The sequence below is a fragment of the Canis lupus genome, chromosome 10 (assembly GCF_048164855.1).
Source record: "Canis lupus baileyi chromosome 10, mCanLup2.hap1, whole genome shotgun sequence".
Classification (NCBI taxonomy): Eukaryota; Metazoa; Chordata; class Mammalia; order Carnivora; family Canidae; genus Canis; species Canis lupus.
In genome coordinates this window covers 67,051,306-67,066,543 of record NC_132847.1, presented here as the reverse complement: position 1 = coordinate 67,066,543, position 15,238 = coordinate 67,051,306, and the positions used below count along the sequence as shown (strand labels likewise).

The 15,238-nt window shown below is 45.4% G+C and overlaps 1 protein-coding gene across 1 annotated transcript; it reads right to left on the bottom strand.

The window, feature by feature from the left end:
- Positions 1 to 1,791: 1,791 nt before the first annotated feature.
- Positions 1,792 to 15,183, bottom strand: LOC140641061 (uncharacterized). Its single transcript, XM_072840347.1, has 7 exons — positions 15,162 to 15,183; positions 14,231 to 14,595; positions 13,916 to 13,959; positions 6,848 to 7,047; positions 6,597 to 6,679; positions 5,943 to 6,054; positions 1,792 to 4,149 (listed from the first exon to the last, which is right to left on the bottom strand). Exons 1-6 carry the CDS (start codon positions 15,181 to 15,183, stop codon positions 6,016 to 6,018), a joined length of 753 nt encoding a protein of 250 aa, XP_072696448.1. The 3' UTR covers positions 1,792 to 4,149; positions 5,943 to 6,015.
- Between the last annotated feature and the right edge of the window lie 55 nt (positions 15,184 to 15,238).

Genomic DNA, 15,238 nt, shown 5'->3' with positions numbered 1-15,238 from the left:
ATGATTCCTAGAGAATGGCGGGGGGGGTGGGGGAGTGGAGAGGAATGCACAAAAGGGTTGAAAGGAAGATCCAGACTTCCAGTTATGGAAAAAAATAAGTTATGGGGATGAATGGGACAGCACAGAGAGTATAGTCAATGGTATTATAATAGTATCGTAGGTGACAGAAGGCAGCTACCAGTGGTGAGCGAAGCCTAACGTAGGGACTTGTCAAATCACTATGCCTGAAACTAACCTAACATCATGTGTCAACTAGATATCAGTTAAAGAATGAATAGCAGAAATAATAAAAGAGTTCTTAAAAAAAAAAAAAAAGTAATGCTAGGGTTCCACCTCCAGAGATTTTCACTAGGCTTAGGTGTTGCCGGGACACCAGATGATCACATGTGCAGCCAAGGGTTCGGGGAGGATAATATGGCCAGGGGATAATGGGGGAGTAGTTGAAGCTTGGGCTTTGGGCCAGGGTTTGAGGCATGACAGAAATTCATTCCAATGGTCTTAGAATGAGATAGACAAAGGTCCAAATTGTCACAGGAGGTAGTCACCCCACCCGTTCCCTCCAAATGCACACTTCAGAAGAATTTGGGGAGCCCAACATAAACATCATGGTATTCCTTCTTCCCATTTGTACAGCTCTAAAGCCCTTTCTTGCCAACCTTCACAAGACCACAGCTGCTAAGCTTGGTTGCTTTGTTGCGGACCAAGGGTGTAGACACTTCACAGGCTAAGGAATATGTTGTTAGCTACCTATTAGGTTAGTTTTACATATAGGAAAGTCACCTCCAACATCTTTAATATTAAACTAAGGACCATCTTATAAGAATTTCAGTAACCATATATTTGAATGTCATAGAAGATTCTATTGCCCCAGAGTTGATGACTAATGAATCTAGAAAAAAAATGGTGAGCACTTTCCACTTGTCGCCAAATTCATGTAACAATAAGGATGAATATAGGATTCACAACTCCACAAAATATAGGGGATCATGAAAAGGCAAATATTGTTAGATGCATATAGTACATTTTTACTCAAAAATATTTTAAACATTTGAGAGAGAGAGAGAGAGAGAGCATGACTGGGGGGAGAGGCAGAGGGAAGCAGACTCCCTGCTAAGGGCAGAGTCCTACAAGACCCTGAAATCATGACCTGAGTCCAAACCAAGAGTTGGCTTCTTAACCAACTGTGCCACCCTATAGGTGCCCCTATAATTTGTAATATAGGACACAGCTCTAGAGTTGTTCATAGTCTAGCAGAGGAAAACCAGGTCAAAACAACTAAACATAGGACTTACTGATCTGATTAAGGGTTGTGAAAGAATAAATGTTCTGTCTAGGAAATCAGAAATTCTTAAGGTGGTGGTGTTTTATCAAAGCCTAGAGGAAAGGAAGAAGAGCATCCTAGAAGGGCATTCTAGAAGTAGCATTACCTTAGTGGCACGGCTGGGTCTTTGGAGAGAGGCGAGGGATCCAATGGCTAGCATTTGGAGCAGAGCAAAGATAAAACTGCAAGGGAAGGCTGAGACCTTGAAGGCCTCCGAAAGGCCTCCAGGTGCCTGCTTCACAAGGTTTTAGGTTAGGTCATGGCACACAAAGAAAATATTTGAGCCCTTGAAGTAGAAAGGATTTGGGGACATCTGGATGTGCCTTAGTGGAGTGCTAACTTACTTTAAGTCATTTTGTACAAAACCCCAAAACAAACAATGAGGAAGGACAAAACAGAATTTGAAACAACTTCCCCAAGAATATCCTTTCTAACGTCTTAAAGTAAAATATCAAGCTGGTTTCCGCGAATAACATTAAAAAGGTTTTATTGTGAAATACAGAGAATATACAAAACACACGTGCAAAGATAAATGGAATCACTTATTATATGGCAACACTAATTTCTTTGTCCATTCCACTGTTAATGGACTTGGACTAGTCTCGATTTTTGTTTACAAACAAGGTGGTCACGGACAAGCTTCTCTAAGGCGTAGGCTTGAAGTGAGATCATGGAGCCACAGAGCAACGCTGCTTGCACATTAGTGTGCACGTGAACTCACCTGCAGATCTTGTTAAGCTGCTGATTCTGATTTGGTGGGTCTGTGATTCTGCAGCTCCAATGAGCTCTCAAGGGATGCCAGTGCCACCAGTCCGTTGAGTCACAAGTGAATTTGCTTAAGCTTATTAAAGGCTAGTTTCACTAGGCACAGAAGTTTCTGTGACTCCACATAACCCCCCCATTTAGTATCCTCAGACCTTTACATTTAAATTAAGTCCAGTTTACTGGGGATCTCGTCGTGTTCTGACTTGCTTTTGCACTCCTGACTAGTGATGTCGAGCATCTTCACCACGATGACTGGCTACTCAGATTTTTCTCCTGTGAAGCACCTGTTCGAGTCTTTCCCTCTCTGTTTCTATTGGTCTCTCACCCTTACTGATTTTTCAGCATTCTTTGTCCATTCCAGATGCTAGCCTTTTATTGATTTTATGTTGCAAATATTTTTTCGACTTGTGACTCATCTTTTCACCCACTTTGTGGATTTAAAAAAAAAAATAGTATTGCCATTTAACATTTAAAAAAAAATCTCATTCCAGGAAGCGACAATGTCCCCTGCCCCCCCTCCCTTTGCCCCATGACTTCAATCATCCCTGACCTCTGGTATCAAATGCAACACTACTGAGATCACTGTGCCTGGAAGCCATTGCTAGTCTTTGCTTGGCTCTGAAAATGATCTAGAATGATCTTTGGCTGTGGAAGAGGAAGCTGGCCGGATCAGGCTTAGTGGCCCCTAGTTTTACTTCAAATGAGCAGGCTCTTTTGACAAGTTTTTTTCATGAAATGTTTCAATACCATCCAATGAATAGACCAGGAAGTTGCTACTTTTGTGGAGTAAACGGAAGTTCATCATTTTGATATTGTTGAAACCTTGAAGTCAGGTAGATAACTGCTTTTAAACATTTAGGAATGTGTTTGTTTTGACAGGTTAGGCTCTACACAATTCCTGGTTAAACTTTTAAAAGTCTTCTCATATTATAGCTAGTAACCCTCAATTAAAAAACAACAACAACCTTTGATCGCATAAAAAAACCTTAAACACTGTAACAGCCACCATCTGAAATGCTGTTTAAGAGAAACAACAGCTCCTTTTCTGTTCCCACAGCCCAGTGCGGTATGAACACTTAGAATGATAATACCAATAGATTTCAAATCCAGTTTGTTTTTGGATCAAATCTTTCAAAGTGATGGTGCAACTAATTTTCAGAATACATGACTATCGGAAGACCCCCTCTGTAACAATGTAGAGGGCGTATCACAAGCAAAGCGGGTGAAAGTATCAAATATTTGTGAAGACAGAGATGGGGGGGTGCTGCTGCTTGCAGGTGGTGGCCCTTCCACCCACCCCAGCTCACATGACACCCCTTCCCCATCTCGCCATTCCTTAGGCTTGAGCTTCCTGGGCACCTGGGCCATGTTCTCTTTCCATGTTTCAATGGGGAATGTCACCTACAGCAGGCAGCAGAGACCACAAGGTCCTAGAGACAAAGCAGATGTAACTCAAGCTCCCATCTAAGGAGCTGTAGGAGAGGCTACTTATAGCTGGAGCCTGTGTACCCAGGAGCAGCCTGATTGTTGGCAGGTCAGTGTTTTGGCACCACGCCTGTAGCCTGTTAGCCTTCTCTGCGATGCTGTTGGGGAAGCTCTGCTCTAGGAAAGAAGGAGCCTTGGAATACTTTAAGGCAGAGTGAGAAAGACCAAGGGAGGCAGCGCATGATTAGAATAGTCATTCTCAACTCTGACTGCACAGTTGTATCTACTGGGTTTGCTTTAAACTATCCTGATAGTTGGGGCCCCTGTCCCAGAGAGTCTGATTTAATTGCTATGAGCGAGGCACAGGCATCAGGAGATTTTTTTTAAAGTTCTCCAGGTGATTGAAATGTGCAGGTGGACATGAGAATCACTACACTGGAGTGTCCTGGAGCAGTCGTATCAGCGGGGAGTCTCTGATGCAGGGAGTAAATGGCAGGGTGCAGGGATCTGAATCGTGGCCACCTTCGGAGAATAATGCACCATTTTCTGCGGAAGCCTCAGGTTTGAGTTGGTGTCCTAGCAATCTGAAACTGGTTCAGCCAAGTTTGGGTTGTCCTGGAAGCTGGAAACACGTGTAACTGTGGAGTGGAGAGAGAAACAGCAGACAAAATAACGAGGAAGAGCAAAGAACCCCAGTTCTTCATGGTCAACCCTCTCAGCCCTGAGGCGGCTGATTCTTGTAATGCAAAGTATCATTCACCAGTCATGCTGGATACCCCTCTTCTTGCGTCTCTTGCTGCTTTAAGTCTCGGTCCCTGAGGTTCTCCCCAAGTAGCATGGAGATTGCAAGAGTTGCCTTGGGCAACCCAGGAACATTTTGCAATATTACAGAATTCGTCTTACTCTTGAATTTGTATATAAACATACAGGCCTGGGTGTAACAGGTGAAAATGTGATACTAATTACATTTCTTTGTATTGGCAAGTAGACATAGGTACTGGATACTAGAGTGGGGCTATTTTATGAAAGTATTTAATACAATTTGCTTTCACAAATTAAGTAAAAATATTGGCCTTTTTGAATAATTTATATTTTTGTCCCTTAGTTTTTAAGGCAATTTTGAATATTTATTTATTTTTAAAGATTTATTTATTTGAGAGAGAATGTGTTTGTGTGTGTGTGTGTGCTCGTGCATGGGTAGGGGCAGAAGGAGAGGGGGAGAGAGTGAGGCTGAGTGTGAAGCCCAATGTGAGGCTCAATTTCATGACCCTGAGATCATCACCTCAGCTGAAACCATGATCCAACGCTTAACAGAATTACCGCTCCGGTGCCCTGGCAGTTTTGAATATTTAGAGAAAAATAATTTTTGAAGACATGAGACTTTTCTAATTTTGTGAATTTCTAACTTTTAGTTGACATTTTGAGATTAAAACATATTCAAAATTTGAATATTTGAAAACAACCACTCATTGTTTTTTAATCCTTTAGATCACTGAAATGAGTTCAAGTCAAGATCATAGGAGAAATAGTGACAGGAAGGAAAAAACTAAAAGGGAAAATAGAACATTTTCAAATAAGGCTGCTGAAACTTTAAAAGCCAACAGCAATAAAAATTAGAGGATGCTATTGAGCATAACCCATATAAAATTCAGAAATAAGGCACTATAAGTTATTATTAGCAAAGATTTAATTATTTATGAAAATAAAATTATTCTAATCAAATCCACACCTTGATTTCAAGACTGATTAAATTCTTGCAACTTCATATTATTTGGTAAATGATTCTTTAGCTACTAATTAGAACATTGAGATGGAAAAGAAGTTTTCAGGATGCCTGAGTGGCTCAGAGGTTGAGCACCTATCTTTGGCTCAGGTTGTGATCCCGGGGTCCTGGGATCGAGTCTCCATCGGGCTCCCTGCATGGAGCCTGCTTCTCCCTCTGCCTGTGTCTCTGCCTTTCTCTCTCTCTCTCTCTCTCTCTGTGTGTGTGTGTCTCTCATAAATAAATGAATAAAATCTTTAAAAAGAACCTTTCATGTCAAATACATAATTCAGAAGTAACAAATGTAACTCTGAGTTGCACTTTATGAAATAAAATTATATACATAAACCCAGCAGACTGATCAAAAAGGACAAAATCTCAGGTGTGTTACTAAATATGTTGGATAATGATGCTGGAAAATGACTCACACTTTTGATAGCATGAGATTAATTCTAGCAAAACACGATGTAGCTTCAAATTAATGGTAATGATTTTCTACTGGATAAACAAGGTAGAAAATATAGTCTTTCATTTAACACCAAGTCTTTCTAACACAGGGTATTAAGCATGTCTTTTTATTCTGATGTTTCAACATCTGGGGCCTTACTGGTCCCGACAGGACTGCCTGACCCAGGGCCAGCCAATTCCTCGTGCTAGTAAAGGACTCACCTGCCAGTGTGACTGTCATATGCCTTCCAAGAAATCCCGAGCCTGTATTCCTCACCACCTCTTCATCAGGCTCTTACATCCAGAAAGCCATGATCCACCTGTCCTCACCACTCTAGAGCCAAAAGAAGAAAAGAAAAAAAGATCATGTCAAAAATAGTGTGTCCATCAATAGATAAATGGAGAAAGATTTGGTATACATTCACATACACACACACACACACACACACACACACACACACAATGGAGTACTACACAGCCATAAAAAAGAATGAAATCTTGCCATTTGCAACAAGAGGGATGGAGCTAGGGAGTATAATGCTATGTAAAATAAGTCAGAGAAAGACAAATACTATATGATTTCACTCATGTGGAATTTAAGAAACAAATGAACAAAGGGAAAAAAGAGAGAGAGACACAAACCAAGAGAGAATCTTAACTATAGAGAACAAACTGATGATCACCAGAGGGGAGGTGGGTGGGGAGACAGGTGAAATAAGTATGGGGACCAAGGAGGGCACTTGTGAGGAGCACTGGGTGATGTCTGGAAGTGCTGACTCACTATATTGTACACCTGAAACTAACATAACACTGTATGTTAACTGCACTGGAATCAAAATTTAAAAAATTTTAAGAATCTGTAGTGTGAATTCCCACCATGTGTCCCAAGGATGGAAGCCGAAGGTTTCCCGGTGACTTCTCCAACTGTCTTCCACCAGCATAGTGTTTGCTCCTCCTGGCTGAAAACCAAACACAGGTGTGTTTCTAAAAGTTGGAAGGAAGGGCATGAGCTGAACCCACAGCCCAGATTCTGAAAATGCAAACCCGAGGCCTGACATCCCCAGGAGGTGAAGGCACTGCTCGGCAGCGAGGGCCAGCTCCCGGGCCCCAGACTCGCCAACACTCACCTTTTTTGCCCCGCTGCTCCTCTTCCTTCCTATGCAACCCACAATAAAGGCACTTGCCCATATTTCTCCTCATCCTTTCTGCACTCTTCTGATGTTGCTGCTTCCCTTGGGGTCCTGGGGCACCCTTCCTCATGAGAACTGTGAGCAACAGGCCATCTCTCCAACGGCGCCCATCTCCTGATTGGTTGGCCTCATCATATCTGAATAATAAAACTGACATTTTAAAACACAGAAAAGAAGCTGTGGACACTTTACATTCCCCATTCAAGGAAGAGTATTCTATTACTCCCGCTCCATATTTTACAACTACGCTTTGGAATTACCTTTGGCCAATGTTGTATTTATGACTGTAAACTGGATTCTCCATAAAAGCGATATGAAACATCACTTGCACATAAAAAGAAGCATGTATGGAACGTCCAGAATTAGGGAGAGGGGGGGTATAGAACTGCCAGGACTGGGGGGAAGTGAACAACTAATGATATTGAACAGACAGGTCAATGCTGACATAGAGCACTAGCTTGAAGTTCTTTTTTTAAAAAAGAAACAACACACCAGTACCAAGTCAAGTATTTTGTGTCCTGGTTAAATAATCTTTGCTTAGCTGACTGCACAATATCTACAGAAAACAAGGGAAAGTAGTGTAAATGATTCTGAAACTCGGTGCTGACATAAGACAATGAGACAAAGGGTTATTATCCAGGAAGAAAACTTTAAAATGGAATTTGTGGATAGAAGAAATGATCATTATATGTTCAGACAAGAGAGTTATATTCAGTTCAATATTTCAGTTTTATATTGATATATTCATATCAGAATATATCAGATATATTTATATCAGAATTATATATATCAATATATTCAGATTTATATTCGGTTCAATTTGATGATAGCAGGGACAAATGTCAATTCAGCTAACAGTTACTAGAGGCATTGCTGAATTACCAGAAAAAACAGGAAAGTTGATGTGAATATTTCATTCATTTAAAATCTATTATAAAAAGCACAGTTATTGACTTCGGTGATGTGGAGATTAAGCAGCTTTCTATGTGATTATTGGCCTCTTTTTTGAAGTAACTAATTTCTTGACTATGTCTGTACTTAGATGTCTATTTTTTCCTAGTGGTTTGGAGTTCTTTATATATTCTAGATGAATCTACTGACTGGTATTTCTATATCCACTCTGTGTCTTGCATTTTTACTCCTAATAATATCTTCAATTAGAAACCAAGGATTTCTTCATTTTAATGCAGTCTATTTTACCAATAATATGCTCCACTATTAGTGGCTTTTCTGTCCTGTTTAAATAATCTTTGCCTTCCCGAAAACTTACTCTATTATTTCTTCTAAAAGACTTACTGTCTTTTTAAATTTGGACCTGCACTTCAACTAGGATTGGGTTTTGTGTATGATGTGAGGCACAGGTCAAGGTTAATCTTTTCCCACAGGGATATCCACTGGACTAAACACTGTTTATCGAACACTGTTTGCTGCCTTCCCACCCCCCAACCTGCTCTGTGTTGCTACCTTTGTCACAAACATTAAGCTGTTTTATTTCAAGGGAATTTTCTGTATTGATATGTTTATGTATGGCTTGAAATTTCTTTAATTTAGATTCACTCTCCACTTAGGTTCCTAAATGAATTCAACTTTTTGGGAATGTAATTATGGCCAATAAACAGAAAACAAGGGAAAGTAGTTAGTATAAATGATTCTGAAACCTGGTGCTGACATAAGAAAATGAGACAAAGGATTATTATCCAGGAAGAATCTAGGAGTGTCAATTAGCCTTTAAGCAAAGTACAAATTCTAGTTTCTGGATGGAACAAAATCTTTCTCCATCTCTGACTCCATGCCTCTTTGCATCTATAGACTATAGGCATGAAGAAGTCAGGACTGTTAGATACGTGGTTATTTGTTCTCCATGTTCTCAAACTGCCTAAAGACCCACATTGCTTATATTTGCAATCACATTGTCATTGCTGCTTTAAAAAAAAAAAAAAAGAGAGATTAATTGATTGATTTGAAAGAGAGAGAGAGAGAATGAGGAGGGGAGGGGCAGAGGAAGAGAATCTGAAGCATACACCATCCTGAGCATGGAGCCCAACGTGGGTCTTGACCTCAAGACCCATGAGATAAATAAATGCAATATCACAAAGAGTCCAATGAAATGTCAAAACTTGACAGGGAAGTTATGCCAAACTGAGCAACTTTCACCTGTCGAGTTCGTCTGATTCCTGAAGCCCCACGGTCATCAGCAAAACCTACTGGGATCCATAAGTCATTTTCCAAAAGCCACAGATATAGTTGAAATCTTTGGTGAAAACAGAGGCAGAGAAGAGTAGGACTTTCCATAAATTTCCTTGATGTTCAGTGCCCACATCTGGATCTGTGCACAAAGGCACATGCTGTAGAGAAGCCCACAGTGTTCATTTGTGAACAGCAGAGCAGAGACCTGCAGCCTGGGTAACAAAACAGGGCAACACTGACAGGTCAGACGGCTGTGGCTGAGTCCAGGCGGAAAGTCTATGAAAGTAGGTTCACTCTTCTTCCCCAAATCTTTGCAGCAGGTCTAAAGATCACAGGCAGAAGTGCAGAGGATACACCCGCGTTGAGATCCGACGGAGGGCTCAGAGCAGGGAAATTGAGACCTGAATTTCCATATCCCCCGCCCCGCACTCCCATATAAATGTATGTCTGCAAACATAACTGCCACATATGTGAACAGAAACAAGTTTCTCCAAAGCTAGGTAGCTAGATAAGTAACTATTTAATAGTTCAGCTTAGCTTTGGTTGCATTTTGGCAAGCACTACAGTACCAATGCCTGGGTCCCTCCTTCTGTGATTTGGATCCAGTTGGTGTGGGGTGAAGCCCTGGCGTAGGAAACTCTAAACAGTTAAGTGATTTTTTTAAAAAGATTTTATTTATTTATTTATTCATGAGAGACAGAGACAAGCAGAGGGAGAAGCAGGCTCCCCACAGGGAGCCCGATGTGGGAGTCAATCCCGGGGCCTCTGGATCATGACCTGAGTCAAAGGCCCGACGCTCAACCACTGAGCCACCCAGGTGCCCCTCAAGTGATAGTGATCCTTAATGTAGAGTCAGGGTGGAGAACCCTCAAATTAGTTTAAACACGGTAGGACTGCAGCCATCACCCTATAAACCAGGAAACCATCCCCAAGAATATGAGCCCAAACTGCTGGGAAGGGGTTTTCCACTAATGATCAGATTCAGAATGAGTTGACGGGAAATGTACATATTATGGAACAAGGGATCCTGGATGTGAACTTATTATTATTTCAATTTTTAAATTTTAAGTGGTTTCTATGCCCAACACGGGGCCTGAACTCATGGCCCTGAGATCAAGAGTCACATGCTCTACCAGGAGCTCCCAACCCCCACCCCGGAATTTGACTTACTTTTAAAGCTCATACAGGTCATATCTGATAACCTGATTAAAATTGTTTAACCTAGGTATTTTTAAAAGAAGGTTTTGCTAATAATAAAAAGTGGAGGAGTAGCTAATCTCATGCCTCCGTTAGAGTCAGGCTTCAATACCACAGGATATGGGTCATGGGGAGAAACCCAAGCTCTGATGGCGGAATGAAGGGCGTGCCAACTCTGTGGCTCCAGTGATTTGCTGGGGCACCCTGGGCAGGCAACACAGCCTCTCTGAGCTCCCAATAATGGGGATAAAGTCTCAGAAGCCTGGCAGGGATGAAATGGGGTGGCACATCCTCTGCATCTTTGGTAAGGCCCTTTGACATTGGAACTGCCTCCATCCACTCGGGGTTGTGGAAAAGATACTCAGGGAGGGTAAGAACAAGGTGACAGTCACAAAACCACCTGGACTTGCCTGGAGCTGCTACTGAAATATTTTGGGAATGGGGGGCAACCTTGCCTGGTCCGCAACTGGCAGCCTTGGTCCTGATGCTCTGCCCTCAGCGTGGCTTCAGATACCTACCACCTGCTTCCTCTGACTGTGGATTCATTGGGTCTATCTTGCTCTGTTTGAAAACTGATTAGCTGGGCCTGTCGTCCTCCCGAGCGGGTATCGCCTATTCAGGAGCACTTCTACCCCAGGCCATTTTCACAGGCCACTGACTAGTCAGAGATGGGGTCCCTGGAGGATGGTGAGGTCACACAGCACTGAGCATGCCTAGAGGAATCCTCTGAAGGAAGCTATAGGCCTGTGGGGCCCTGCAGCAGGCAAGTGTCCCGGAGGGCCTGATTCCTTGCTGGGCATCCCACCCAGCCAGAGCTCATCCACTAACAGAAGAAACCCCCAAACCCCTCAACCCTTCACAGTTGTTTGTGTGGCTATGACTTAAAGCCCCCACTAGAGGGCAGGAAACTTTAAGATGATTTTTTTTTTTTTTTTTTTTTACAGGCGAATAAACTGGATAAATTATTGGAATACGAAATAATCATAGGTGACATTTATTCTGAAAGTTGGGAACTCCCCCAAATGATACACACACATACACACACACACGCACACATTATTTAATTTAAATTACTGTATTCTCTTTGCCTAGTTCTTATCATAAATTTTAATTATACAGTTCTTTCCCCACAACTGCATTGGAAGTTCTATGAGGCTAATGTCTGTTTAATTTACTCTTCTATGTTGATTGATTAGTGAGTCTGGAGGACTGTGGTGACTGAATAAGTACCTGTTGGGTGAATACATGTTGAATGAATTGAATCTTAGCCTCAAAACCAATTTAAAACTGTTTTTTTAAATTTTGTAATATCTCTTTTTAGGCATTTAATTATTAAGTAGTTGTCCCATAGTGTTCCTTCAATAGCTTCCATATGCTTTGTGGGAAATATTCCTTGATAGAGAGTGATAGGTATTGTCAAAACTAAAATCAGTAAAATCCTTCTTTACAAGAACGTGTGCTATTAACTTATTATCTTGATTAAAGACATTGTAATTTTCTGGACCAATCTGTAAATTTGCCTTCAACAAGCTCTTATGGTGCTGACTTCATGCCAGGCACTGTTTGAGGACTTTATACCCTTATAAAGATGCTCTCATTATCCCCATTTTACAGATAGGTAAACTGTAACTATTATTGGCCCATTTTGCAGATGGCAAAACTGAGACATGGAGGGATTAAAAAAAAAGTGGCACAGCCTGGATGAAAACCCAGGTATTCTGGCTGTAGACTCCAGGCAGCCGATCATCATACTGCCTCTACAGGTCACTTAAGAATATTTTACAATCATTACATAAAGTCCTAATCGTACAGGTACTGATTCTGATAGGCCACACGCAAAACAAATTTGGGAAAAGTTTTGTGCATTTTTTATCCTGGACTTTTCAATCATTTGACACGATAGTGTTGGGAAAAGAGATCAGATGGTGCCCTGGCCACTCAAAATCCTGGTTTTAGACAGGGAGCTACTTTATCATTGTGATGAGGGAACAGAGGACTAGCTGAGGACGAAGCACAAGCCCAAGCACAAGCCCAGGGCAAGCCACTGACAAGCCCTTGAAACAGGCGACAGAGGGACCTTCCTGAAGGGACTCAGCTGTCTCGAGGGTCATACTTTGCTCGGGACAAAAGGCAATCTTAGCCCGATCCTCAGGACCCCGTGAGTTTACTTTAACATGTAAAAATTCCTTTAGAAATTTCCCTTTATCTCTAAACCCCCGAAGACACATGTGGGCGATCATCCCCCAAGCACGTGGCCCACGGATACACATCTGAGGGTCTTGTGACTCAGGCTTTATTAGACAGTAGGAAGTGACCTTTTCCCAACAATAGCCAGCCCCCTACAAGGGGGAAACCTTCTGGAAGGTTCTGGAAACCTTGCTTCCAGAATCCCTTAGAGAGCAGCTATCCCCAAACCCCTCCTGACTCCCAGGTACATCATCAGCCTCCCGTCACAGGCCTGGGACAGCAGCTCTCCCTGCCCACGGGTCCTGTCCCCAGCCTTTAATAAAACCACCATTTTGCACCAAAGATGCCTCAAGAATTCTTTCTTGGGCGTCGGCTCCGGACCTCACCCCAGCAAACCTCACCTGTGTTCCAAAACTTCATCAATTGCATGATGAGAAATTACACATGGGGATTCCCTTTCCAAGAAACCAAACACACCAACTTGCAAAGGCCTCTGCTCTAGGGCAGAGGTCTTGGCGTATCAACAGAAAAGCCAAAGCATAAGATGCAAACCTTTTTACCATCCTCAAAATGCAATATACTTGCAGCCAAGGGAGTTTTGCAATGAAAACAGCATGTGACAACCGTATGACTCAGCAATTCTGCTCCTGGGAAGCGTAACCAGAAGAACTGTAGACAAGTATTCAAAGAAAAACCTGTACGTGAAGATTCATGGCAGCACTATTCACCTTTTCCAATAACGAAGTGTATCATTTCCACCGGGGACGACCTTTGCATGTCTCTAGCAAGCTGCAGATTCCCTCCTGAGGACCCAAAGACCACAGGCACCTCTAACACAACACGGGAAACAAACCCCTTGGCCTTTCCCACACCCCAGTCCGTTCCTCTCCTAGGCCTACCTCTGTGACTGGAATTACCTTTCATCTCCCAACAAGCATTAAATTGTGTCCTCCCAGATTTACATGTCGATGTACCTCAGAACGCGACCGCATTTGGAAATAGGGTCATTGCGGATGTCACTGGTTGGATTAAGATGAGGTCATTAGAGTGGGCACTGATCCAACATGACTGGTGTGACCTTACACAGGGAGGAAATGTGGACACAGAGACAGGCACACATGGAGATCACTATATGCACATGGGGCAGAGATGAAGTGGGGCTCACAGAGGCCAGGGAAGGAGCCCCACACATGGCCAGCAAACCAACAGACGCCAGGGCCAAGGCCTGAAACAGATTCCCTCCTGGTCCCCAGAAAACAGCAACAGCAACAACCCTAACCTCTCTGATGCCTTGGCCATGGACTTCTGACCTCCAGGACTGTAGGGCAATAGGGTTCTGCCGCGTAAGCTCCCCAGCTGGAGGCGCGGGCTGCCCACTGGGGATCTCCCTCCATGGCCCCGCCCACGCCCAGTGACCAGAGCCCCCCAGGTCACCTCCAGAAGGGCTCCTGGAATCCAGCCGCGGCCCCTGTAGGCCCCTGTCGGGAGGGGGTTCTCTGTAAGCCTCGTGGAAGGACGCGACACTGAGGGGCTTAGTTGGCCCCGTGGCACGAGGGCAGGGGAGGGAGGGCCCAGGAATCCTAGGGGATGCGGGGCTGGGGGGGCGGGTGGGGGAAAGCGGAGACCAAGGGGGCCGAGCAAATGCCAGAAGCCTGGGGGGGGGGGGCTGTCCTCCCGGGATGCGTGTGTGAGGGGTGGGGGGTGCAGCTTGGGGGTCCTTCCCACTGGGTCCCCGCCGCGGCTGCGCACCCCGCGGCGCCAGCTCTGAGCCTGCAGAGGCTGCTCCTTCGCCAACCGCAGACCGAACGGACAGGTTTGGGGCTGAGAGTCCAGGTCCAGCCCGCGACAGGTGAGACAGGTGAGCGAGCAGCACCTGGCTTCGCGCGGGCTCGGCTCCGCCAGGAAGGCCCAGGCGCCGCCGGAGGGACGCTGGGATCCAGCAGCGCGGACCCCGGGCTCCCGGGACCCCCTGAAGGGCGGGGCGGGGCGGGGCGCGGCCGGCGGGCCTACCCCCCCCCCCCCCCCCCCCGGCCCTCGGCCCCGGCCCTCGGCCCCTCGCTGGTCACCCCCTGCCCCGGCCTCCGCCTGCTCGTCTCCTCCCCGCCTGGGGACCCCTTGGGGCCCCCACGCCGTCTTCCCCACCCCACTCTTCCTCCTGTCCCGTCCCCTGTCCTGCCTTCCCCGCCCACTCCGGACCCCCACCCGGTGCTCCCCCACCTCTTCCGCCCCTTGCCCTAGCTTCCCGCCCTCGTTTCCCTTACCTCTCCCGTCTCGCCCCCCCTTTACTGCCCCCCGCCCCCTTACTTCCCCCCGCCCCCCCGCTCCCCTCCCCCTCGCTCCCCCTCCTCCTCCCCATCCTCCTCACTCCCCCCTCCCTGCCCCCCCTCGCTCCCTCTCCCCGCCGTCCTCGCTCTCCCCTCCCTGCCCCTCCTCGCTCCCCACCCCCCTCCTTGCTCCCCCTCCTCGCTCCCCCTCCCCATCCTCCTCACTCCTCCCTCCTCGCTCCCCCTCCTCCTCGCTTCCCACCCCCTCCCTTCTTGCTCCCCCCTCCTCGCTCCCCATCGCCCCCCCTCCTCCCTCCCCCCTTCCCGCCTTCCTTGCTTCCCCGCCCTCCTCGCTCCCCCCTCCCCCTTCTTGCTCCCCCCCTCGCTCCCCCCTCCTCCTCGCTCCCCCTCCTCACTGCCCCCTCCTCGCTCCCCCATCGCTCCCCCCTCCTCGCTCCCCACTCCCCCTTCTTGCTCCCCCCTCCTCGCTCCC